The sequence below is a fragment of the Magnolia sinica genome, chromosome 4 (assembly GCF_029962835.1).
Source record: "Magnolia sinica isolate HGM2019 chromosome 4, MsV1, whole genome shotgun sequence".
NCBI lineage: Eukaryota > Viridiplantae > Streptophyta > Magnoliopsida > Magnoliales > Magnoliaceae > Magnolia > Magnolia sinica.
In genome coordinates this window covers 96550623-96578267 of record NC_080576.1, presented here as the reverse complement: position 1 = coordinate 96578267, position 27645 = coordinate 96550623, and the positions used below count along the sequence as shown (strand labels likewise).

Sequence of the window (27645 nt, the reverse complement as noted above, 5' to 3'; positions counted from 1 at the left end):
TTTCATAGTAGGGTTTTGTGGATGCGGTCGGTTGTTTTGACAAAATTTGATGTTTTAAGTTAACTAGCTTTTTCATTAATTTTTATTTGTTATTTTTCATGTTTTAGTTTCTTGGTGGGGAGTCTTATTGAAATTCACATTTTAAGGCAGAATTGTTTCTTCTTCTCCTTGTAAAGGAATTGGAGAACATTCAATCAGATATATACAAAGAAAAGAAATCATCTAAAGCAAGAGAAGCTGGAAAAACTGTTTATTCTCCACTACAATCAAAGGTTTAAGGGAAGAAATCAATGAGGAATCGTTCAACTTATAATTCTACTAAACTTAATCAAATTGAAGAAAGTAATTGGTCAGTGATGATCGTGATCCTGATGTGCCGGAAGAAGATTGGGTGGTGACAGTTGATGAAGTAGACAGGGATGGTTCAAGCCTATAAGGCTTTTTACAATCATCCTTTTAAAGTGGTGGATTGATTACAATCATGGGATGGGGAGGGAAGTCTCACTTCTCTCCTTGGGAAACAAGAGTCCTTAAGCAGGGGTTGTTTATGATTTTAATTTAATTTTCTGAACATTTTACTAGTAGGTTTATGGGTATAGTCTTTAATACTAAGATTATATATTGTGTTTTATATTATTGTGGCACTAAGTTTTGTTCAAGTGATAATTTTAAGGAGAAATATATTTGTTGTACTTATATATCATTTTCTGAATCTTACTAAATTTCTTACTTTTTCTATTTTTACCTCTTTTTCCTATTTCTAAATTTATTTATTTATTTTTTTAATTAAATTATCCACCTGAGTCAACTGACCCAAGTTGCTGATCCATTGGACTTGCCGAGATTTCTGACTTTTTAAACAATAGGCTAAAAGGGAGAACATGAAATGCAACTGACTAAAAGAGAACCTGGAATGCAAAGTTAGTAACAGTCGGAATAGAAATTAGGAATTGGTCCAAGAACCCCAAAATCACCATTTTCCATGTCATGGGTGAATCATAGAGTTGAAGCTAAGTGAAAGAAGTGGAGATATACCTTTAATATTTTATGTAATCGTGGTGTACCATTCCAATCAAATTGAAGAGAAAAAAAAATAAGGGGATATTTTCTCCTGCTTTATTGTGCAGTGAAGGAATAACATGTTCCTCACCCAAAAGTCTCCCATGTCAGATAATCATAACCATCAAACTGGTGGCCCCATAATGGATGGTACAGATATTGAGTCAATGGTCGGCTTTAATGAGAAAGTCCAATCCAGACTCTTCTTTTGGAAGCCACATCATGAGTGTCGACACCCAAGTCCTCCCCTGTAAGACAGTCGTAACCATCAAACTGCTGGCTCGACAATGGTTGGTAGAGCCAATGATCAGTTTCAATGGGAATGACCAAGCAACTGGTAAAAATCACAACTACAACAGGATGCCCCTCTAGATAAACAATCCAGATCATCGAAACATGGCCCCACCAGTAGAATGGCTGGGACATGCCGCAAGCAAAGTTTCACAGCTTTTGGCAGGCTGAGAATTGTAAGATTCTTCCCAACTCAAAATCATCCTCACATCGCACAGATGGCAAAAAAGTTCCAGGTTTCCAATTTATTACAATCATAACAACTTTCTCAGCTTCTGAATCATCTGTAGATAGGAAGTCCAAAGAACCTTAGATAAATGTCATACAACTCCAATCAAACAAATATCACACACCAATGAACATAGAAAAGCGGCATACAAACACACAGGGCAGAACCTTCCATACACTATTAATGTACATAAAATCACCATTCTCTTCTGTATTCCTTTCTTCTGCCCCCTCTTTCAAAAACGCCATACATTATAATCACATAACAAGAACGGGAAAATCCCCGAAATTTTTAATGCAGCTACCTGTAACTGAAGCCCGACATCAGTGTTCTCCGGCGTAGTGAAAAGTCAGTCCCAAGCCTGGCCAGATAAATAGCATCTATCACCTTTGCCATTTTCTCTCTGAAAACAAGCACCGAGTATTAGATCAAGATGCAACAGATGCTGTGAAAGAATCATGAAAAAACATTTTACAAGGATGTGAAGAGTTGTAGAATATATGTTTCATTAATGCAGAAAATTATCTAATTGGTTCCGAGTGAGGAGAGTGTTTGATGACAGATGGAAATTATCATCAATCCAGACGGGAGATGGACAACTGCTTAAGAAATGCTCTGGATTCCTGAGCGAGGAGAGTGTTTGATGACAGAAATAACCCAACACATTTTCCAAAGATGTGAAGAGTTATACAATGTATGTTTCATAAATGCAAAAAATTATCTAATTGGTTCTGAGCAATGCTTCTATGATTTGTGCATTGAGGAAGTTCTATGCAGTTCCCACCTTGTTGTACATGTCAAAGTCTACTGTGATCAGGACTGTCCATCTAGTGGACCAGCACGTGCATGGCTAGGGCAAAAAAATCACACTGATTATATAAATTATCATCATCATCATCTAAGCATTATCCCAGATACTTGGGATTGACCTCTCAAAAAAAAAAAGAAAAAAGAAAAAACTAAAACTTGGGGTGGCTACACAAATCTTGTCCCATATTAACCTATCAAGGACCATGCCCAAAGTTAAACCATAGGTCTTTTCTTACTACCTACAGCCACGTCCTTCTGGCCTTTCTCTTTTGAAGCCTTCAACTTGAACCAACTCACTCCTTGGAAGGCTAAAAAAAAATCACACTTATTGTATAAATTAACATTATCATCTAAGCATTATCCCAACTAATTGGGTTTGGCTACACAAATCCCATTCCACGATTCCACTATCAAGGACCACGCCCAAAGTTAAACCATAGGTCTTTTCTTACTACCTAACCCACGTCCTTCTGGCCTCTCTCTTTTGAAGCCTTCAACTTGAACCAACTCACTCCTTGGAAGGCTAAAAAAATATCACACTTATTGTATAAATTAACATTATCATCTAAGCATTATCGCAACTAATTGGGTTTGGCTACACAAATCCCATTCCATGATTCCACTATCAAGGACCACGTCCTAATTTAAGCCATAGTGAGCCTTTTCTTACTACCTCTACCCACATCCTTCTAGGCCTTCTCTTTTGGAGCCTTCAACAGTTCAACTTGAACCAACTCACTCCTTCGAAGGCCGTTTAAAAGGCTATCAATCCAAACCCCTCATATTTTGGACTGTGTTATGGCCTAAATGCATCCCAAAGTGTAGATCATGCAGTACCCATACTCAGAACCCTTTCATGGACTAAGTCAGCCAACCACCCAAGTGTTAGCCTCGCTAACTTGGACGGAGAGAGAGAGAGAGCACATGAATGACTGAAGGCAAAGAGATTTGTGTTGCTCACTAAGAGGAGCCCTCCTTGTATAGGCATAATAAATAACACGCTAGGGCTTTTTCCCTCCTTTTACATCAATGGCTATGATGAAGCTATGTGGTGACCGTTCAACAGCCAAAAATACTCTAGAACTCTTTTGGACAATTTTAAACGACTCTAGCTACAATAAACCACCCGATAACTCTACAATATTCTAGAGATCTCTACACTTCAACAAGGCTCAGTGTTGTCATGTGCAATCGCATAAGCGATGATGCAATCGCGCAATCACACAATCAGGGCCACGTGGCATATCCCATGTGGCCCATATGCGGCCGCATATGGCATAATGCGATGCATTTGCGATCGCATAATCACATATGCATTGCATATTGACATATGATGGTCAGAAATCTGACCTTTGGACATTACTTTTGCATATTGACATATGATGGTCAGAAATCTGACCTTTGGACATTACTTTTTTCTAATCCATGCATTTGCTTATAAAAAAGCCCCTTCCTAATACCCTCCAATACTCTCCCTCTCTCATTCTAAGGCCTAAACTCTCTCTCTCTCTCTCTCTCTCTCTCTCCAGTCTCACTCACTTCATCTACTTGAAGCAGAGAAACAACAACCAATCCTCAATTCCTCATTCAAGAAGCAAAGTTTCAAGCTTTCAAAATTCATGACTCATTCTAATCTCCTATTCTCTCTCTCTAAAATATATCTCTCATTCTCTCCACTTCTTTTACTCTCTCTCAATCTCATTCTCTCATCTCCTATCTCTATCTTCTTTCACATTCTCTCTCATAGTCTCATTCTCATTCTCTAATCTCTACCTTATTACCTTTTCTTTTATTCTCTTTCATTAGCATTCCAAGTTTCTAAGTTCTAACATTCCTTTTTTTTTTTTTCCATTTCAATAGTCAAGACTCGAAGACTCAAGACTCAAGTCAAGATATTGCTATTGGTTTGTTTAATCAAGAAAGATTAAAGAGAATCAAGACATTTCAATGGTCAAGAGTCAAGACCCAACATTAGATTTGCTATTCATTTGTTTTATTTGTATAATTGTATTGTGTATTGTAAACTTCTATTATTGTTATTTATTTCTTTTATCAAGACAAGTTCAACACTAGAGTTCAAGACTTCAAGATTTAAAAACCCAACCCTCAAGAGAGGTTCAACACTAGACTTCAAGGAATCAATTTAAGACTCTTCTCACATTCAACACCAAGTCCCAAGTCTCAACTCTCAAGACCCAAGAGTCAAGTCTTAATTTTTTTCTCATATTCTACTCTCCTCTCTCTCTCATATAGTAATAGCCATGGTAGATTAATAGTACATTAGTATTTAGTACTTAACTACTAGCTATAGCCGATAGTTATTTCTCAAATTCTTATTTGTTTGTCTAACACTCTAATTGTCCTACTCATACACTCCTTAGTAGTTAATTCTTATTAGTTACTACCAGTACATAGTTTCTTTGATCTCTACTTTAGTGACTACTTGAGCCAACTTACCTCATCAAGTGCCATCATCATGTCTTCTTCCCAATCTTCTTCTTTGAAACCCAAGTCAAACGACCTGGGTTGGAAGTATGGGTATTATTGTAGTACCAACAAAAAGTCATTAATAGTATGTAATTTGTGCAGGTTTGTAAGTCCTGGTGGTATTAGCCAGCACAAACAACACATTATGCATACACTAGGATTAAATTCAAGAGCATGTCCCAATGTTACCTCAAAGATATGTAAGGAAATCATGGAGTACATGGACAAGCACGCTAAAAAAAGACAACACTGTGGTTATTCAATAAAAGTTTTTGAAAAAAAGAAGCATATGAGGGCATTGATGTCGTTGATTAAGATGCTTAGACACTACCTAAATCCACGGGGCAAGCTAGACCAGTGCCTAAAAGAGCCCGTGGGTATGAGGCTTATGGATAGGTGGTGTAAACCACATTCCGAAGATGTGGTTGATCAAAGGGATCAAGGCAAAGGACTTGCCTAAACCACTTTGAAAAACCGTTATAAGTAAAATGATAGGAAAATCACAATTTGGTACATTGCAAAGTGATTGTACCAAGCTGATGTAGCTTTCAACACTATGAAGTTGTAAAGCTTCAAGATAATAGTTAAAGTTATAAGTCAATTTGGACCTAGATTGAAATCTCCTTCCTATCATGAAGTGACAGAGAGTTGCCTAAAAAAGGAAGTTAAGCTTTCTAGAAATTTTTTCTCTGAAAACAAAGAGAGTTAGAAAATCTATAGTTATATGTTAATGGTCGATGGATGGACCGATAAATCCAATCGGACATTAATAAACTTTCTTGTAAATTGTCCAACCAAGACGATGTTTTTAAGGTCCATGGATGCATCAGCCCATTCCCACACAGTCAATTATTTATTAAAATTGTTAGATAGTATCGTTGAAGAGGTAGGAGAGGAATATGTTGTCCAAGTTATCACGGACAACACATCCTCTTATGTAGCCTTCGGTCGCCTTCTTACGGAGAAAAGTCGACGTTTATTTTGGACCCCATGCGCAGCACATTGTATTGATCTAATGTTAAAAGATGTAGGTAGATTATATATTAAGATAATTGCAAGAGCTAGAAGAATCAAGGCCTTTATGTATAAACATGTCCTTCTTCTCAATCACATGGGAAAACACCAGTGTTGACATGTGCAACTGCATATGCACATATCCATATGCAGATCACATATGCAATCATGGCACATGTGATCGCATATGTGGCATATGCGATGTATGCGATTGCACACAACATATGCGATCACATGTTGGTCATGGCACACAAAAAAATAAATTTTTTATTTTTATTTTTTGCAATAAATAAATAACTTTTGCCTATAAAAAGGCTTCCAAACCTCCATCTGCAATATTCTCACCCCAAAACTCTCTTACTCTCCTCTTACATTTCTTAATTCCAAGTGGTCTCTCTCTCTCTCTCTCTCTCTCTCTTGTGGAAGTTGGAAGATCAAGATTCAAGCACTTTCAAGTTTAAAGGAATATAGCTTGTTGATTTTCTACAATAATAAATAAATAGCTTGTTGATTTTGTTGTTACTCCTTACTCGTTAATTATGTTGTTGGATGTTGATGGCTTGATGTTTAATTCATTGTTTAATTGATTTTATTTATCTCAAATGTATTTTAAATATGTAATATTAGTTATCTATTAACTTAGGAAAGTTCCCTTTAGTTTCTTATATATATATATATATATATATATATATATATTCCCTATTTTTCAATTTAAAAAAAAAAAAAAATTCCAAAAAAAAAAAATATGCAATCGCATATGTGCATGGGCATATGCGATTCAACAACATTGAAAAACACATTGGGTGTAATTTGCTTCATCCAGCTCTTACCCAATTTGTAATAGCCTTCATACACTTTACATTCAAAGAAACATAAACTTAGAACCTTAGTCGCGTTGACCAATTGGAATAATGACCCTGGTCAAAAAATGCCGAAGGAAAGTTAATCCAACAAACCATTCTTTCCCAATCATTTTGGAATTAAGTGCTAAAAGCCTTAAAAATCATTGGAAGCCTTATTGTGTTGCAATTGATAGACGAAGATGAAAAACCACCCATGGCTATATCTACAACGCGATGGAGATGGCCAGAAACAAAATCATGGACCATTTCAACTATAAAAGAGCATGATTACAAGCCCATTCTAGATATTAATAGTAGATGGGGCATCCAAATGTCATCCCTATTGTATTTGGCTACCTACATCCTTAATCCGGCCGTATTCTTTGCATTCGTTGATCAATTGTGGCAATGGCAACGCATATGTTCGGATTGCTGGAAGTTTTGGAAAGAATGATTTCAAATTAAGAAGAGCAGGATAGGATTTCTCAAGAACTAGACTTCTACATGAAGGGTGCAAGGTTTTTCTCGAGAGACATAATTATCAAGCATTAAAGTATGAAATTTCTTAGTAAGCATGCACTTCTACGAAGTATAAATACAATTGTTCTTACTTCTTACAAGTTACAACTTACAATTTAAGAAGTCTAAAAATGCCTCATTTAAACTTATTTACACAGCTGACTGGTTGTCAATATATGGAGTTGAACCAAACAGGTGGGATTCGACACGACAGAAGTCGGTCATAAGAATTCTTAGCCTTACATGTTCTACAAGTGGTTGCAAGCGTAACTAGAATACATTAGAATCAGTAAGTGAAAGTTTTATAATTCGCTTTCAGTTCACTAACCGTAAAAGTAAACAACCATCATCAATTCATCTCAATGCTAATTCAATTTTAATTGAAAATTCCAAATGTTATGCACATTCATATGAAAAGAAATTGTCTTAAACAAAAGAAACTCAAAGACATAGCCTTTGTCCAATATAAACCAAATGTTGCAGGAACGATTCTATGCTAGGCGAGAAAAGCTTGATTTCTATGATCCTATCTAAGAAGATGATTTAGAGGCAGACTGTGAGTGGCTTGTGAAGACAGAGAATCCAATCTTTGCATGGAAGTCCCTGACATAACCCCAAGTCAAAGACATTGCTTATAAATTAACACCTAGCAAAAGTTTTCAAAGGTGAATACGAAGGGCAAGCATGAGGCCTAGTAGCAGTCAATGCCAAGAAGATGAGATTGAGATTGAGATTGAAGAACCTTGATTTCTATGATCCTATCTTACAAGATGATTTAGAGGCAGAGTGTGAGTGGTTTGTGAAGACAGAGGATCCAATCTGATGGGGACATCACGTGCACGCACACCGCCCCCTACGTATGTACACATGAAGGAGGGCCCCACCGTCGATCTGGATCGATGACGACGTCCAGGGAGGGACCCCAAGCTAGAAGACGGAGTTTTTGTTCAAAAAAGGGCCCGATAATCAAGAAAAGTCCATCATTGGATCTCATGATCATGGCCCGCTAGTCGGATTGATTTCATATTTTAGGTTTTGCTTATTGTTATTATTTAGAACATCGTGAACACTTTAGATTTCTTTGTTTGGTTTTTATTTTAGTTTACTTCATCGCCAAGTAATAGGTTGCGCACATGGTGCGAGTTTTTGGGGTATAGGGTTTTCCTATAAATAGGCACCCCTTGTAGTTCTTTTCATTCATTGAAGATTAATAAAAATTCTGCGTTTTCCTACTCTCTGAGTTGTGAAGCCTAATTGGGTGCGAAGCCCTCCCTCCATCGAAGGGTTAACTACCATGGTGCAAAACCACATCTATCCCAATTCACCCTCAACCATCGCCATCTCTACTACCCATCTTCTACCATCCCTTCTTCTTATCTCACGCCATCATTTACACCTCGAATCAATCATCTATTGCAGCAATTCTCCTCTCCACATCAGAATTTCAGAATCTGACCCTAAAGGAGGGTTGAAACTCGACGGAGCACCACGCATAAACCGTATATCGGATCGAGCTGAGATATGGGGGTTTTGGAGTCCATCCCTGGCCGACCAGGGCCAAGGTAGTCTTTTTCTGAATAGTGGGCCCCACACACGTGCGGCCGAGATCACACGCAAGTGCGTCTGGGCCATTGTTGTTGTCCACGCATGCGATACTTCTCTGGTTCATCTCTCTCCTCTCTTTCACTCCGTTTTCACCCAAAATCCCTAAACCTAACCCTAAATTACTCAAATCCCCAATTTTATGCCTCTTTTCTTATCCTAGGGTTCCTTGATTTGAAATTAGTGAATCCCTTGGATTAGGGACTGATTACTATGCATGTGTGGATGATTATTTCTTATCTTTGAGTATCGTTTGGTTCATAAATTTTATTGATCCAGCCCTATCATGCGTAGGCTTGGACCCGCATAGATTCCCCTTAATTGAATGTTTGGACTTTCATGTGGGATACGGAATTTGTGTAATTGTTTCTGAACTAACGTGATCTTAAGCTTGAAATCTCGCATATCATATTTAATTTCCATGTCCTGTATCAAATTTGGTATCGGAGCTTAGGGTTCTTATAGGGGAATGCATTACATGTGTAGGGTTTAGTTGTTTATGTCCATTACGCATCAATTCTCATCATATATGGTTGTTTAAAGGTCCATAAACCTTGACATAAATTGTTGAAATTTTCTGTTATACCCTAATTTAAATTATTTTAGAAATTAACTTAGCTTTCTATTTTTAGGTTTAGAAACTTTCCTTTTCTGTTTTTTTTTTTTTTTAGAAACTAATTTTTTAGAAACTTTCTTAATCTGTTTTTAAAAACTAATTTCCTTTCCTTTTTCTTTTTAGAAACTAACTAAATTTCTATTTTTAGAAACTTTCCTTTTTCTTTTTTTTAGAAACTAGATTATTTTTTAAGAAACTTTTCTAATTTGTTTTTTTAGAAGCTTTCCTAATTTGTTTCTTTAGAAACTTTCCTAATTTGTTTTTAGAAACTTTCCTTTTTCATTTTTAGAAACTAAGTTGCTTTTCTTTAGAAACTTTCCTAATTTGTCTTTTTAGAAACTTTCCCTTTTTTTTTTTAGAAACTTTCCTAATTTGTTTTTCTTAGAAACTTTCCTTTTTCGTTTTTTGAAACTAGGTTGTTTCTTAAAAAAATAAAAAAATAAAAAAAATAAAAATCTTATATTTTGACAACTATATTGCTGAATTTTGGTTGGCACCCTACACTAAACATGAAACAATTGCAAGAGTCACTAAACAAGATATCTCAGACGTTGGAGTCTATGATTAAGCGCTTGGAAATGGACCAATGCTGTGAACAGCTTGATGTACGCATTACCCGACTAAAGACCATCGCCAGAACAAACCCCACCATTGGGGTAGATGTCCAATCTCAAGCAGGTGGCCTGGAGGATAGACCAATGAATGAAGTTGGTCAAGGAATCAATTATGGGTTTGCACTTGTGCACCCACCCTATGAGAGACATCAAGACCACTATTTTGAGGACTACAACATGTGCGGCCTTGTGGCTGGAGAGTGCACCAGCGGCTAGTGTAGAGTTACCCACTGAGGCCATTCTGGTAATGGATGAGTTACGTGATATCTTTCCTGATGATCTACCGGATGAGTCTCCCCCTAGGAGGGATATAGAGCACACCAGAACATGGGACACCGTAATACCTACAGCTGAGTTTACGTTGAATAGTTCTGTCGATAGGTCCACAAGTCTAAGTCCTCGTAAAGTCGTTACTGGTTATAAACCTAGGAAACCTATTGATCTTGTCCCTATGTCACTGTCCCATAGGCTGTCAGAGTTTGCAGAGTCTTTTGCGCATCACATTCATTCATGGCATCAAGAAATCAGGCAGAAGATCATGACTAGTAATGAACATTGCACATTTTCTGCAGACCAGCATAAACGTTTCAAAGGATTCAATATTGGGGACTCCGTGATGGTCCGCATCAACCCCGAGCGGTACCCTCCGAGGGCCGTTCGTAAGTTACACGCGCGTAGCGCTGGACCCTTCAAAATTATAAAACGAAACGGTCTCAATGTGTATGAGATAGATCTTCCACCTTCCATGGGAATTAGTTTCACATTCGATGTGGAGGATCTAGTTACTTTTTAGGAGACCACTGATAATTTGTTCAATCCTTCGCCCACCTATCCTGATTTCACATATTTATCCCTTGAACCATGGCCCCTTCCTGACCCATTTTCCCAACCTCTACCTCCCATACCCACTCTTCCTGACCTTTCTTCTCAGCCTCTACCTCCCATACCTCCCATTCCCGACCTGTTTTTTCAGCCTCTACATCCTATACCTACCCGTCCTGACCCATTTTCCCAGCCTCTACCTCTCATACCTACCCGTCCTAACCCATTTTCCCAGCCTCTGCCTCCCATACCTATTCTTCCTGACATTTCTTCTCAGCCTCTCCCTCCCATACCTAACCTTCACACACCTAGAGAAGAAATAGAGAATATCCTGGACCATCAGATAGTTTCAACGTCGGACGGTAGGTTTCAGAAGTACCTGGTTAAATGGAAGTTACGCCTAGCTTTAGATAGCACGTGGCTCACTGAGGAGGAGCTTCAGAGACTTGATCCTGATATCCTGAAGCGGTTTAGGAGTTTTATTTCGCTAGTGGTGAAATCTTCGCAGCCGGGGAGAATTGATGGGGACATCACGTGCACGCACGCCGCACCCTACGTATGTACACATGGAGGGCCCCACCGTCGATCTGGATCGATGACGACGTCCAGGGAGGGACCCCATGCTAGAAGACGGAGTTTTTGTTCAAAAAATGGGCCCGATAATCAAGAAAAGTCCATCATGGGATCTCATGATCATGGCCCGCTAGTCGGATTGATTTCATATTTTAGGTTTTGCTTATTGTTATTATTTAGAACATCGTGAACGCTTTAAATTTTTTTGTTTGGTTTTTATTTTAGTTTACTTCATCGCCAAGTAATAGGTTGCGCACATGGTGCGAGTTTTTGGGGTATAGGGTTTTCCTATAAATAGGCATCCCTTGTAGTTCTTTTCATTCATTGAAGATTAATAAAAATTTTGCATTTTCCTACTCTCTGAATTATAAAGCCTAATTGGGTGCAAAGCCCTCCCTTCATCGAAAGGTTAACTACAGTGGTGCGAAACCACATCTATCTCGATTCACCCCCAACCATTGCTATCTCTAATACTCATCTTCTACCATCTCTTCTTCTCATCTCACCCCATCATCAACACTTCGAATCAATCATCTATTGCAATAATTCTCCTCTCCACATCAGAATTTCAGAATTTGGCTCTACAGGAGAACTGAAACTTTGACGGAGCACCACGCACAAACCGTACATCGGATCGAGCTGAGATATGGGGGTTTTGGAGTCCATCCCTGGCCGACCAGGGCCAAGGTAACGTTTTTCTGAATAGTGGGCCCCACACACGTGCGGCCGAGATCACACGCACGTGCGTATGGGCCATTGTTGTTGTCCACGCGTGCGATACTTCTCTAGTTCGTCTCTCTTCTCTCTTTTACTCCATTTTCACCCAAAATCCCTAAACCTAACCCTAAATTACTCCAATCCCCAATTTTATGCCCCTTTTCTTACCCTAGGGTTCCTTGATTTGAAATTGGTGAATCCCCTGGATTAGGGACTGATTACTATGCATGTGTGGATGATTATTTTTTATCTTTGAGTATCGTTTGGTTCATAAATTTTATTGATCCAGCCCTATCATGCGTAGGCCTGGACCCGCATAGATTCCCCTTTTGAATGTTTGGACTTTCATATGGGATATGGAATTTGTGTAATTGTTTCTGAACTAACGTGATCTTAAGCCTAGAATCTTGCATATCATATTTAATTTCCATGTCCTGCATCACAATCTTCGCATGCAAGTCCCTGACATAAGCCCAAGTTGAAGACATTGCTTATAAATCGACACCTAGCAAAAGTTCTCAAAGGTGAATACGAAGGGCAAGCATGAGGCCTAGTAGCAGTCAATGCCAAGAAGATGAGATTGAGATTGAAGAAGTATAAGAAAAAGATGCTCGACAATTGGACATGGATGAGCAATTTGTGCAAACAGGTCATGAAAAAACAGAAGAAGAAGTGTACATTGAAGAAGGGGTTGACTTTGACAATGATGATGACGATGATGATGGTGGTGTATGCCACAACAAAAGAGGGATCAATGTATAAAGTAGTTTGTATATTTCGTAAATTGTAAGTTGTATACTTGCAACGTAAAATTTTAATTTCTAAGTTGTAAATTGTAAGTAATGTATACTTGCATCGTAATTTTGTAATTTCTAAGTTGTAAATTGTAAGTGATGTATATGTAGTCTTCATTCTTCAAGATTTCACTTACCAATAAAAATTTTAACTTTTTAATAAGTTGTTGCCTTGTTATTTTTTATATATTGGTTATTAACTTATCATAGCTTAGGCAATGTTTTCAGTATCAACAATATCGGTTGATACATCCTACGATAAATCATATGTATCCCACCGATTCGGAGCATTTTCGATTTTCAATCCTTTTTCTGTAAAACATGTTAAATCGATGCCAAATTGTTACAAATCTATGATTCTTCATATTTTGCACGAAAAATCATACAACTTTGATTTTGAGATTTGGGGAGAGAGCAAGTTGCGAAAAATTGGGAAAAATCTTGCAAATAGGTTGCAATCTTTGTGCCCAAACACAAAATCAAACATGTAACCAAATCAAGTGATTCTTGGTAATTTGGGAATTTTTCAAAAAATTTTTTAAAAAAAAATGTAAAAAAATAAAATAAAATCAAAATTCCACTTCGATCAGCGGTCAATTGGCCCCCATTTCAAAGTATTCAGGAGTGTTTTATGAAATCATCATCACATATATTCTAATTTTGGTATTAAGGAGAAGATGGGCCAATTTTTGGAAAATTCAAAATTTTCTCAAATCGGAGAGGATGGGTACCAATGTTATGTTAGAGAGTATCTCCATTGGTATCATTCTACTATGACCTAGTATTGTTGGTTTGTTAGATGGAAATGATGACTTTGAGCCACCGCGCAACTACATGTGGGTCAAAGCCACAACCACACGTTATTCACAGGTATATTTATAATTTTCTACTTGTTCTTTTAATTTTATATGTATTACTTGTGTTTCCATAAATGTCTTCTTACATTTATAAATTATATAAATAGATTTTGAATATACTTACATCAGTTCAGTTATGTAGTGAATAGATTAGGACCCCATACAAAGGAAACCTCTTATGTGTACTTGTTTTTTGTAATGTTTTGATTTCCAAGTGTATTGATGCATTTTTTTAACAATCCCAGAAGTTTCATTTAAAAAATCGACCAATTTCCCAATGTTTCCCAACAACAGCAATACATTACGCGATACAAACGATATATCCCATACGATAACTGATATGTAACCATATCCCAAGGGTGCAATACATTACATGATAACAATATGGAAAACATTGCTTAGGTAGTACCGTAGTTGGTAAGGTACTAAGTTCCAAGTACCAACTACTAATTACACAAATTACAATAAAATAGATAAGAAAAACCAAATTGGATTAGTTCTAGTATTTTTTTTCAAAAATTTTCTCTTTTTTTTTTTTTGTAAACATTAAAAAATATATCCCCGTGCGATTGCATAAGCAATCACACAAGGTGGTTCACATACAATAGCTTAGGCGATTTGACAACATTGACAAGGCTCTAGCCTATTGTAGAAGTCTCTTCCAACCATGTAGAAGCCTTGTACAGGACATGCCAAAAACAGCAAGATGCAATGAGTGGGCCTCCATGCCCGTGACATTTGGTCCTTCCACTTGGTGTGCAAAAAAATCCATGGACTGGATAAAATACCCTCGTTTCACATCTGCTATGGAGATGTCTGACATGTCACACTGAATTCCATGATGCCGAATGCACATTAGCAATCTAAATGGTGAAACATTATGTCCAAACCTTGGAACTATTGACGGCCAAATGAGCTTAGAACTAGAAGGCAGTCTAGTTTTCTGATAGATGTAATGGGCGTGGAGGCCCACCCATTTCATGATGCCGAATGCACATTAGCAATCTAAATGGTGAAACATGATGTCCAAACCTTGGAACTATTGACGGCCAGATGAGCTTAGAACTAGAAGGCAGTCTAGTTTTCTGATGGATGTAAGCACAAAATGGTACAATTATGAAAATAAAATAAAATAAAAAATTGCATAATAATTCAAGCAGCAGCCATCAATGTACATTACCATTTCATGTAAATACAAACTATCTGTGAACTGAACACATTTGTACATTTAAATTTAGAATAATTAATTCATGATTATATAACAAAAGCACATTAAGAGTAAACATTAAGGAAACTTTAGCAGTAATCAGAATAATAATGAAACCTTTTTTCTAGCATCAGTATAATAAGGAAACTTTAAGAAGGGTAAACAGTAATTAGAATAAAATCTGTGTAAACACTAACAGAACAAAAAAGTAAACATTGAGAATAAAATAAGAGGTTTGCTAAACCATATATTGTATGGGGCCTTGTCCATCCACAGGCAACCACATGCCAGTGAGATCCAAGCTGTGCATCAGGTGGGCCAAACTGTTCAGGTGATTTCACTCCTCAGGTGGGCCACACCATACACAAGAAGATGGCTAAAACATTTATCTATAGCCATCTGTTTGTTTTGTACAATGTGGCCCACTTGAGGAGTGAAACAGACTGATTGTTAGGGCAGAACACCTAAACAGTGTGACCCAACTGATGGACTTCGATCTTATGCAAGTCACATGTTGCAATGTATGCTTCAGTGTGTGAATGGACAGGGCTCCATGCATGTGTGGGCTTAGCAAACTTCTAAAATGAAAACCATACAAGGGTTTATTTACCGACCACTTAAAAGATGTATGACAAATGAGTATTATCAAATTGGGTTGAATGTACCCATAAAGCATGTTCTATGCAACCCTCTACACTCCAGTTCTCTAAGCAGCAGACATGCATAAAGGGGCAAGACTCAAGAAGCTCTTCATTTTATGGTTTTCACGTACGGAAAAAAGGAGAAAAAGGAGAACAGTAAAGTGTATGCCTCCTGAGGACAATCATGACGTACATCACACACCGCATATGCCTCCCAAATGCCTGACAACCCCCAACCCACCAGAGGCAAAAGCTTGAGTGCATCATGCCACAAAGCATATATGCTTTAGGAGCATTTTTGAGAGAGCCTCGCCCTTGAAGTGCCCACACCTTCTCAAACATTGACTATGTTTTGATTTTCAACAGCACCACTGGCACTGATAACAATGTCAGTATTCTACAACTTTAAGCAGACAAATAAGGTAAAGTGGAGGACTTTGCAGAGAGAGAGAGAGAGAGAAATAGAAGGACATCCACCGTGCGAAAACAAGTCGTGCCAGTCATTTCAAAGGATAAGAGTCATAAGACTTTCCAAGAATTTCTTGTTATCACGTTGGAAGATGTAGGAAATAAGATCTCCAAGTTACCTGCAGAATTCTGAGGAGAATGTGTGCCATTCCTCTTCACATTCTGTTGTGCCTGTGACATTGACCGCTGCATCCGAGGAGAGCCCTCCTTTCCATTTGTGACTGGCAGGGAATGTCTCTTCTTCATGTAAACGTCCTTGTCTAGCACATCTGGGCTCGATTTGGGAGAATTGTTCGCATGGGCCTTGGCCCTCGCAGACTCTGTGGCTTGCATATAACTGGGAAGGGAGTTGCTACTACTGACCCTCGGCTCATGGTCAAATGAGTTGCGCCTCTTCCCATTCTTTGAGTCCTTTGGCAAATGCTCTGTGCTACTTCTCACAGCAGAATCATTGTTCTGATTTGACAGGGATCTTTTGCCTACTGACTTGGACCTCTTTTGGCCATATTTGCTGGTATCAGACTTATCCCTTTTAGCACTCACTGAGACCTGACTCGATGGGGTTCCATGTGATTCAGGAGCAGTCATATGGCTTCTCGGAGATCCTTCTGGAGATAAATTGTCTGCAGGTTGTTCTGTTACAGTTTCCAGCTGGACATGCATATCAGATGCAATCTGCTCTGAAGGCTCCTGCTTTACCTGTTTAAAGTTCACAACTGCAACTGAATCAATAGGGTCTTGGTTAACCTCTTCTAGCTTAGTTGGCTGAACGATGCCTGAGCTGGATGTATTCGGCAGGGTCTCCAAAGTGTAAGAAATGTTCTTGGCTTCAGCATCCGAATTTCCACGATTAAATTCACCATCAGCAGTGCCATTCAGATCAGAGTTACATTTTTCTACAGCTCCACGTTCATGTGCTAATTCCCCACCTTCAGCTTCAGATCTATCTGGTGAGTCAAGCGTAGAAGAAATAGAAAGTTCAGTGCCACATTCTGAACCCCCGATTTGAATTTTTGGATCATGAGATATTGAATCTTCTGTCATGCTAATGTCCATTTTCTTTGTGACAGAATCCACCTGAGATGGTGGAGACGATAATCTCGATTCTACTGCAGCTTCATCATATGTCGATCCAATTGGCTTGCTTGAAGTGGCCGTTGAGCTAAGCTCTTCAAATTTTGATTGGACAGCAGCGAATGCTGGATTAGATGACTTTCTAGTCACAAATGCAAACTTCTTGCCTTCAGTCTCTAGTTGCTCAGAGGCCCCCCTTTTCAAAGCACGCTTTGGGTTCTCACTGTCGGCCTCAGGCTCATCGGAAACAGTGTGAAGCGCTGTTTGCGAAGTTGCATCAGATTCTGCTACTTGAGTCAAGGAAGATTCAGGGGTTTCTTTGAGAACCTCCCTGACCTTTGTAAAGCTCTCTTGTGTTACACCCAATCTTCCATCCTCAACCTGATGCTGCTCCATATCTTCTTCCATTGCTGAACCTGAGCTTTTATCTAAAATGGATGTTGGCTTATAAGCCTGGAATTCAAAGTCATCTGCATTGTAAGTGATCAAATTCTCTTCGCCCTCTAGAGGCATTTCTGTTTCTTTCATATCAGATTTCACATCAGCAGAACCGGAGATAATTTCGGCCTGAACCACAGCTCTAACCTCAGAAGCATCCAGCTTCTTGTTTTCTCCTTGTTCCTGACTATCTGGACTTAATTGTGGTTGCTGTGGCTGCAAGACATCAGAAGAAGATGCAGACATCCACCTCTCCAACCAGTTCCATGCCGAATCATGTCTTGAAGGATCACACTTGATACGGATCGGTTTCTTCTTTGGTGTTGATTCCAAAAGCTTACAGTGTACACAACATATCAGTTCTCAACATAAGAAAACCAGGTGCGATATAAGAAAATCAAATTAGGTATATACTATCTGCAGAGATACTGCAGCACAGATAAAAAGATCAAATGATCACACCTGACGAGCAAATCCATTGGTAAGCATCTTCTTGGTTGAATAATATGCTTGGTTTGTTTCGGTGCCAGAATTTTCCCTCAACTGAAACCATAAAGATCGTTCAGATGGCGCTAGGACTCAATAAATCTATGTTGTCCATAGAGTACAGAGCAATTCTATTATTTGTAAATAATTAAGGAAACAGTTACCTCATCTCTATTTCATGAGATAATCTAAAAGATAAGAAAAGAAAAGGAACCTAAAGATTTGACACAAATTGCAAAAGCTTAGGGATGTTTTGGCATCCGAAACCTTTAGTGCAGTTAATTTTCTCCACCCACCCCAAAACACAACTAGTTGCCTTCCATTTGCCCCAAAAACGTGGATCTAGGCAGCTTGGAGCTTATGTACTTGATTTTGGCTTAGAACTTGCCAAGAGGATGAGTCCAATTGACTCACCAAGTGAGGAAAGGGAAACACAGAAAGGGAAGGAAAGAACGGCCTTTCCAATCACAGCTACATTGCCTGACTTGTAGCGGAGTGCCCAAGCTGCAACCAAGTCAGCCATGACTTGAGAGATCTTGTGCCAATTGTTTGGACTTGATAAAGCCACTAATATACCCAACAAGTGCCACGTTTTAAAAAAAGAAAAAGAAAAGAAAAAAAAACAAGTGCCCAATACACATTCTGCTGTATCAGCTTGGAAATTTAGGACAACTCCAGTTTACACCATCTCCAGCTAATGAATCACCAAATCTTTTTTCCTACCATGAATTTCATTAACAAATACAAAGGTCAACTTCCAAGAATGGGAAAGATAAAAAATGCCTAAGCAATCATATTCTCGGAGTCCCTCCGACACTTGAAATTTTGAAATAAAATGCACGCAAAAGGTTATGATAAAACAATTATTACCAAGGGTTTCACTCTCTGATCATCTGTCTCCAGCTTTCCATCAGGCTTGTCCTGTATAGCTAACCCTTCGATCGACAGACGAACACGGCGGGCACGCACAAGGGCCTGCATTTTTGCAATGGCTTGAACACAACGCAGAGTTCCCACAGCCTGTCGCCTGACCAAAAGCCCACGTACAGCAGCTTGCAACTTAACAACATTCTTAAGCTTGCAGAGTGCTCTCTGAGCCTGGGAAAGTCAAAAGGAAAATAAGAAAATTCAACATATATCACCTGAAAAACTCTTCAGAAGTTGGAAATCTCAGTTGCAGGAAATACCAAATATCCCCTGATAGCAGTCTGGATCACAATGACAATAGATTCCTGCAGGGTAAAATCCTTATCACTGGCATTTTCAATGGCAAGTGGGGCATCAGCTGCTTTCAAGTTCACTTCAGCTGACGTAAATGGATGTGGGGTCTCATCAGTTTGCTGCGATGCAGAGATTTTTCCAGGAACAGTGGAATTGGTCTGCGCATGGCACTCATTGGTGAAAGTTGGTGGGCTCTCTTTATTGCTGGTAGATAGGGGTTCTGATATCACAGTGTTGCTTAGCACTCGATGCCTTGCAGATCTTTTTCTGAAACTCCACCCGCGCTTATCTGTTGACGATTTGCTCTGGAATGAGATCAAATAAATTAATCAGAAAAGAAATAAAAAGAACTGGATGACAGAAAAGCACTGATTTGCATAATTCTGAGCTATTCATGTAACACTCAAAACTGTTTCTTTTGAACTGGTAGTGCCCAATAATCAGAATATATCCAGTTGCCATGGTGCCCAATAATCAGAATATATCCAGTAGCCATAGTGCCCAATAATCAGAATAGTAGAACAAGCAAGGAAAATGTTGCTAAAGTGTCAGGATCCACAAAACACAAGTCTGTGAACCAGAAATCAATCATGGGCCTCTTGACATAAGCTGTCTTCACTACGTCAATTAAGACCTTTCTTCCCTCTGACTTGGTTTTGTAAATTGATTCTATTGGCAATGATCTCTCTGCAGCCATGCTACGAACAATTCCTGCAATTTAGCTCTTTTTTTTCCTTTTCATATTAATTAAATTTGTCTTTTTCCCAGTCTTGACCAACTCGAACTATACATTGAAAATTCTAAGCTCTAGACGCTTCTCAAGCAAAGGGAGAAGTGAGTGAGCCCCATTCCAAAACCAAAACCTTACAGGCCCAATGTGCAAGGCAGGAATGTCACATCTAACCAAGCTCAGCAGTCACAAAAAAGCACCAAAACATGATGCACAGAGTCACAGACTTGTCTAATGGACAAGATTTTCTACTTATATTTTCCTTAGACAAGAATTTTGATTGAAAACACAAACACACAGCACAACTGAAGTGAAATGGAAATATCAAAAGAGAATATCAAATTTTGACTTAAACATGTGATCGCTATAGAATATGGAAATAGATCAACATATACTGTCAACAATAACAATGAATTCCTTGATAAGTTCTCTTCATAAGAGGTTGCCTGATTGAGGTTTCCTTTTGATGGGTATTCAACTAGAAGTCTCCCCCGATGCAGCCCCAAATTTTGACGGGTATTCAACTAGAAGACTCCCCTGATGTAGCCCCAAAATTTCTGTAATGCCAAATCTGGAAAAATGGGCATTAATGCGGTAACTGTAAGATGCCAACAAAATATCTGCAGATCGTGACTCTGGTCCATCCCACCCAGTGAGGAACACAGAGTCAAATTATCTAGACCATGGTTCTGAATGATGGTATCAGCCCCATGGAAAAATGATACGATACGGCGTCGCGTATCAGAATCAGGGTCGTATCGGCCCATATCGGTCAGAATTTTTTTTAAGCAATATATATATATATATATATATAAAAGAAAATTAGGGAAAATGAGATATTCACAAATCTATCATTTTTGGTGTTTTGACCATGCATTCACTGGTGTATCGGACCATTCTTTGATAAGAATGTTGTCTATCGATTTGACTTGTCGAAGGTAAACTAAATGGGCCCACATTGAACACAAATTAAACATGATTTGGTGAACAATGACCCATTACATTGGAAATACAACAAAAGAAGATGAAAATATAAAAAAGAAAGTGAAGGTTTACCCTTCTTTCCAATTTTTCCCATAATAGTCCACTTTGCTTCGATTTGTCGAATCCCATTCAAGTCATTTGTTTTGACCCCAAAATAGGTCTACATCTAGCTTAAAATGAGTTTTTCAGGTTCTTCCATGATTTAAATGAAAAGAAGAATAGGAGACATGAGTGAATTTTTGAAGAAAATAAATAAATAAATCAAATTTCGAGTTTTATGGGCGAATCGGCTGTATCGGCACCTATGCAAGCTATATCAGCTGATACGTTCCAACTGATTCCGATACGGCCCCATATCGCTTATCGTATCGAGCCGATACGAATACGATACGCCTGTATCGGTCGATACAATCGATCTAGACAATTTGTCAGTGGATGTAGCAAAAAGGAAAAGGATGAAGAGATCTAGAGGAAATATGAAACAACAAGGTTCCTTGCCACGATCCCCTTTTCAGTAAATATGCTCTAGAAACAACAACAACAACAACAACAACAAAACCGCATGCAAGTCTCACACAACAATATGGTGTTTTCCACAGATACCAAAGCTTTTAACTTGAAGAGCTTTGCTAAGCCCACACCAGTGTGCAATAAAGCTAATGCACTTGCGAGTTGCGACACATGTGCCAGAATCATGATAGATCCGAGATCCAATCCATCCATCAAAACGGCACCACTATATTGATGCCCTGGCCCAAGAATCAGGTTGATCTACTGTTCAGGTGCATTGCAGCTAGCAAAACAAATGTACGGCTCTCAAAAACTTGGTTGAAGTTCTCTAACCCATCCATTTGTTTCCAATATTGGTCCTAGGTGCTAAGTGGACCACATTTATTTTTGGGAAAACATGTAGAAAGGCCAGACCAACTTGGATCTCTCAACCATGTGCCATGTAAGCTTTACTGTGCATGTGTGTGCGCTTAGCAAAGCTCCTTATTCACATTTGGAAAGACTTTTTCAGTCGAAACGCATATCATATGCTCAGCATCTTGTTCCCCACAAAATGACTATATGGTAAATACCCTATGATCTATGCCACCATTTTGAATGCCTAGTAGAAAGCATTAAGAGTTCCTCACAGCCCAAGCAACTTCATGCCTTCCACCAAAAAAGAGTTCCTTAGTTTTTCTACTAATGAGGCCTCCTGCTTATTTCTTTTCAGCATTTTATTGCCTCCTCAAATGTATGAAACGTATTCTTTTCATCAAAATTGAAAGCCTTCACCAATAGAAATTCATACATGTCCCAAAGAGAACTGCAACGCTCAAGCACCCCAATAGCTTAAAGAGTGGCTGTGAATCCAAAGTTATCAGCTGAGGAAATAGACGCCACAAGTTTGCAAAGATTGTTAACAATTCCATTTATCCTGTGAATGTGAGTGAGCTGGGAAACACCATTTTCATAGCGTTTAAATTGCTTGAAAGAAATCCAGTATCACCTCATCAGTTTGTCAAGAAATCCCACCAAACAAGTTCCCTTTAGACCAGCATCTGATTCAGTGTGAGAAAATCAGAACACAATGGACCCTGGCCGGAAGCCTATGCTTCCAAAGGCTAATATCTACACCAAAAGGACAAACCAAAAAGGTTAAAGTTTTCCTGTGTTAACAGAGACACCCTTGATTGCAGTTCTGTTGCAACCATTGGAATTAACCTTAATGGCATGGAAGGTTGTGAACTTTACATACACACCCAAATAAGTCCAGAAACTAATGATGCAAGTGGGTAATCAAATTATTCATCGACCTAATTAATATAGAGAAAATTGCACAACGCACAATGAAATGGCAGAATCCTTCTCATCGAGGCAAAAGGAACCCCTGCAGCATGTAGAACCTTATATAAGCATCAGAACAAATAGCAACATGAATTCCTCCATAGTCCGTATGATAATAACCTTCATGGAATGTGAGATAGACACCGATGCACATATAATGGATTCTGCACCTGCTGCCAACAGGAATTTTTTTAATGGAATGTGCACCTTCTGCATATCGCAGTTACTACTAAGTGCTTCAGCAGCTAGCCAGGTGCCAAATCCTACTGATGATTATCCAAGTGATACATATTCCAACAAAAAAGAATGTAGGGAAAAAAATGTCTTGATGGATATCTGTTTTATCTATTCGCTTTGGTTTTGAATATAACAGTGTTGTTGAGAAAAAGAACACAAGCTATCAGTCACTGAGTGCTTCATCCATGGCCCTAAAAACCACAGCCGAAGATTTCATTTAGCTATAGATATAACCCACTACCTTGGCCTTTTTATCGAAAGACAATCAGGAGTCAGGACAAGCACATATAGCAACACATCATGTGGGCTGCAAACACAAATAGAATCCAAAGCAACGATCCATGTGGTTACTAACTACAGACTGCAAGGGCACACCATGAGTACACACCATAATCTCCTTAACTCCAACCTCTCCAACAACCACATATATTATCCTGCTTCCTCTCTCCAATCATAAAATATAACTGCTCTATTCATACTTGGCTTCTAAAATGGACACTAAAAAATCATTCTGACTTTTAGCAATCCCCATCAGCACCTCCTTAGCAGCATTTTACCAAACCCATTCAAAGTTCTCATACCCACCCCATGGAAAATCACATTCCTTGATGTTAGAATTTTGGATCAAAGAATAATTACCCTAAACTATCTCTCGGAAAAAAAAATTTACCCTAAACTGAAATTTTTTTTAAAAAAATCCCCCACTCCTTTTACGGAATTTGTAGGTTTCCATCAACCTCGTCAATAGAATTCTCCAAATACCTAAAACTTCATAAAAGCAGCCCATCACCATACCACCCAAATATATGTAACTAACCATGACCCAGTGAGAACACCACACTACTATCATCTAACCCCTTGGTGTTAGAGTTTTAGATCAAAGAATGCTCCCTTCTCTCAAAAAAAAAATTAAAAAAAAATCCCTCCTATTAAGGAATTTGTAGGTTTCCACCAAATCTTGTAAAGGGAATTCTCCAAATGTGAACATTGCAACAGCTCCAAAAGCTCTGCAAATGTAACCAACCATGACACAGTGAGATGCAACCTAGTACTATCATCGTCAAACCTTTCCTGCCATTGTGTTAAAACACTTAAAGCAGCGGCAGAGAAATTACATTGATTATGTCCAAAACATATCCATACAGATGTGTATCGACTAACATGGGGAAAAGAATCGATGTGATAATTTGCATCAAGCTATACCAGTATACACTCTGCTTCATCTGTTTCTTTCCCTTTCAAGTGTACATGCTCATGTGCATTTGCAGACTACTTCTGACACAGACCGTTACGTCTTTTCTCTTTTGTAGGGAAATTCAGTGAATCAGTACCATTCCTTAGAAGAGATCTTTTACCAGCTGTAGTAATTTGACAATTAGAGGTCATACACAAAACAAGCAACCACATTCAGATCATGTACCAAAATGTAAATCACTGTATCTTGAGTTACACATGAATTTCAGAATTGATTGGACAAAGTTCTGCTAGATCAGAAATAGAAAGGAAAGATTAAAAGAAAAAAAAAAACATAAAATATATGAAGATCCACTGCTGAGAAGCTACAGTACTTAAGATAAAAAGGCATCACATAAAACTTGGTCAGAAGGCCCAGATCTACTGGCATTTTTATTGGACCATCATTCAGATAGGGCCATCATTCATCTGGGAAGACATTGCGGAAGGGTGATACCAAAGATCTCCCTCAACATTCCCAGCCAATCAGTGCATTGGGAAATGACCCTTTGGCATTCTAACCATCCAACTGTACTTGAACAATTGGACATCTATGATTGCCAGTGATGGGATTTTTTATTTTTCCTTTTAAAACCAGCATATCCTCTGGGGTTTACTGGATGATTGGTCTGGATCACCAAAAGGTAGCCCCCTCCTGTTAAATTACTGAATGCTGTCACCAACATGAATTCTTGTAGTTCACGACAAGCATTGTATGTTTTCGTCTAAGACAAAACAAATTCACACTCCATTCAGTCAACAAAACTTTTAATCAAGAATAGATCGGACAAATGAAGCTATAACAAGGCTACTTATACGAGCAGGACTAGAACTCTAGCCCCCAGCATACTTGTCACAAGATCCAGACTGCTCATCGGATAGGCACCACATCATGTATGTGCACCAACCCAAATATGCGGCAGGTCCAGTCATCAAATGGACCATACATGTGGCAAAAAAAATAGTAAAATAATTTTGAAGAATGGGCCACATTCAACATACATGTGTGGGGCCAGCCTGATGAAAGGCTCGGATCTTTCACATGTGCACTCGTGAATAGGATGCCTAAGCCACTTGGGCCGAGCATCCTTTAACTTTATCTTCCTTCGATTACAGAATTATGCAACAGAAGTTAGATATTAAAAGAATCGAACGCAGAAGATAATTGCAGCATGCAATGTAGAAGAAATGCAATGTGAAACCCCACAGAAACATGCTGATGCAATTGGCAGGCGCCAGGAGAGATAGAAGTGGCAATTCGCCGCACACGCCACATGAGCGAGATCTGGGCAATTCACAAAAAAGTCCCACTATGAACATGTAAAGCTCCAAAAACTCAGGTACACCACATATGATTGGAGGAAAGATTACCAACGATCCACATTCAACGTAAACCAGTGGCCCACCTGAAGGGTGTGGACGGGATTAATTTTTGGGAAACCACACATTGACGATGATGCCAACTCTGATAAGCGTCCCGGATCCCTCTCACGTGTGCCAAGTCGGCACGTGTGGCTCGAATCGCATCTTTAATCTCCCAAACCGTATGAAAAACCTAATTTCCGAGCAGAATCGGAGCCCAAAGACGACGATCCGAAACCCTAGAAATGCGTTAGGACGAGAAAGAAGAACGAGAAAACAAAGCAAGAGTACCTCAGTCCTTGGGAGATCGTTGTTATCGGCAGCAGAATCGCTGCCGCAGGCGAGGAGCTTAAAGCAAGTGCTTGTACTCGATCGCACCATTTCCTCTCTCTCTCTCTCTCTGAAAGAAGGGGAGAAATCTCGCGGTTTCTTCTAGCACTCCAAGGAGCGGACCTCAAAACCTTCCCAAATTCCAACCCAATCTTCGCTTGGCGTCCGCCATTTATCAAAGCGTTGCCTCACTCTCTCTCCCTCTCTCTCTCTCTCTCCCTATTTGATGAAAAGAGAGGAAAGCTGTCAGATCTGCTCCCGTTTTTTTTAACATTAAAAAGGTTTTATTTTAGACAAATACTGGCCGTTGGTCACGAGACACGCGAGAGGTGGGAGATGATATTGAGGATCCATCTCTCCCTTGTACAGTTACAGCCCGTCTTCTCATTATTGACCGTCCATCTACTTCTCCCTACATTGAATGGAACATTCCATGGACCAGATGATCCCAACCGTCAATTTATTGGCCTTAAGAAATAACAACAACAAAAAACTGTTCAACGGTCAGAAATCAGCAGAAACAGTAAAGAAAACGACCATATGCAATTATCTGGTACATAATATTTTTGAAAAATGGAAAATCCATAATATCAACCACCAGATGAACAGTCTCGATTGACTGAGAACCCTTCGTAGAGATGAATGTACCGTATTTTTCAGTTCTACATGATCTACCGTATCATTTACATGCGAGAAATCTCCTTCTGTCTCGCGATACCATTTTCCATTTTGCGATATTTTGGCGATGAAAGGACATTGTGTGGCCGTTACTCACGAGATTTTACTGGAGACCGGGTTTTGTTGCCGGGATGATAATTCGCCACACCATTTCAGCTGTGGTGTCTTATCCACCGCTTAAATCGTGGGCCCTAACGTAGATGGATCATGGTTCAAATCTCAGAAAAATCTGATTTGTGTTCGTAGAATATGGACCGTTTTGATTTTATGATTTGGAAGGTGAGGATTACGCGACGAATGTAAAACGCGATAGTCACGTCCTGATTTTACTAGGTGATGGACCGGCGGATCTATCTAGAAAGCATCATCCATTAAAGACACGCATGATATGCGCAGCCGTGCATCTTCACGCACCCTATTAAAGAGCCGCACGTGCACCAACTTGGCACACGCGTGAGAGATCCAACTGTATCAACCGTTCATGTGGCTGGGTGCATTGTCCTACCCTAAAATTCAGACAATTAGATGAATGGTAGTCGTTAAACACTGGTCGTTCAATCCCCATTGTTTCGTGTAGTGGGGTCCAGTTGAGCTTTATCTCTGCCTCCTGCTTTGATTCATGCTTTAAAATGATCGGTTCAATGGATGGATGGCGTGGATAAAAAACATGCATCGTGGTGGGCGCCAAAACCTTATAACCTAGACCGTTCTATAGTCGCCATGGCCCGGAATCTTATGCTAAGGTGAGTTACTGGCTGCTTTTATGATGATAAAATCAGTGGCAGAGGCGTGTGATATTTCTAATGATGACACGTGTATGGTAATAAGATTTTTGTTAATAAATTGGTAGCTTAATTTTCCAATATTGGATGCC

The 27645-nt window shown here is 39.0% G+C and overlaps 1 protein-coding gene across 2 annotated transcripts; it reads right to left on the bottom strand.

Annotated features, from left to right (window-relative positions):
• Positions 1 to 1569: 1569 nt before the first annotated feature.
• On the bottom strand, positions 1570 to 26337 carry LOC131243435 (protein IQ-DOMAIN 32). Of its 2 annotated transcripts, none has more exons than XM_058242803.1 (6): positions 26055 to 26337; positions 19348 to 19686; positions 19031 to 19258; positions 18137 to 18217; positions 16282 to 18010; positions 1570 to 1982 (listed from the first exon to the last, which is right to left on the bottom strand). In XM_058242803.1, the coding sequence occupies exons 1-6, from the start codon at positions 26142 to 26144 to the stop codon at positions 1963 to 1965; spliced, it is 2487 nt and encodes an 828-aa protein (XP_058098786.1). In that variant the 5' UTR covers positions 26145 to 26337; the 3' UTR covers positions 1570 to 1962. The 2 variants fall into 2 exon arrangements, with proteins under 2 accessions (XP_058098786.1, XP_058098787.1); XM_058242804.1 differs by lacking the exon at positions 26055 to 26337 and adding an exon at positions 25808 to 25952.
• Positions 26338 to 27645: the final 1308 nt, after the last annotated feature.

What these genes read in the sequence shown, in the direction of transcription:
- LOC131243435 (XM_058242803.1), bottom strand. Translation starts at nt 26,144, where the DNA reads ATGGTGCGATCGAGTACAAGCACTTGCTTTAAGCTCCTCGCCTGCGGC. An exon ending in CCAATGGATTTGCTCGTCAG is followed by an intron (nt 18,011 to 18,136) that starts GTGTGATCATTT and finishes GTACACTGTAAG; the next exon opens with CTTTTGGAATCAACACCAAA. An exon ending in TTCTCCTCAGAATTCTGCAG is followed by an intron (nt 1,983 to 16,281) that starts GTAACTTGGAGA and finishes GCTTGTTTTCAG; the next exon opens with AGAGAAAATGGCAAAGGTGA.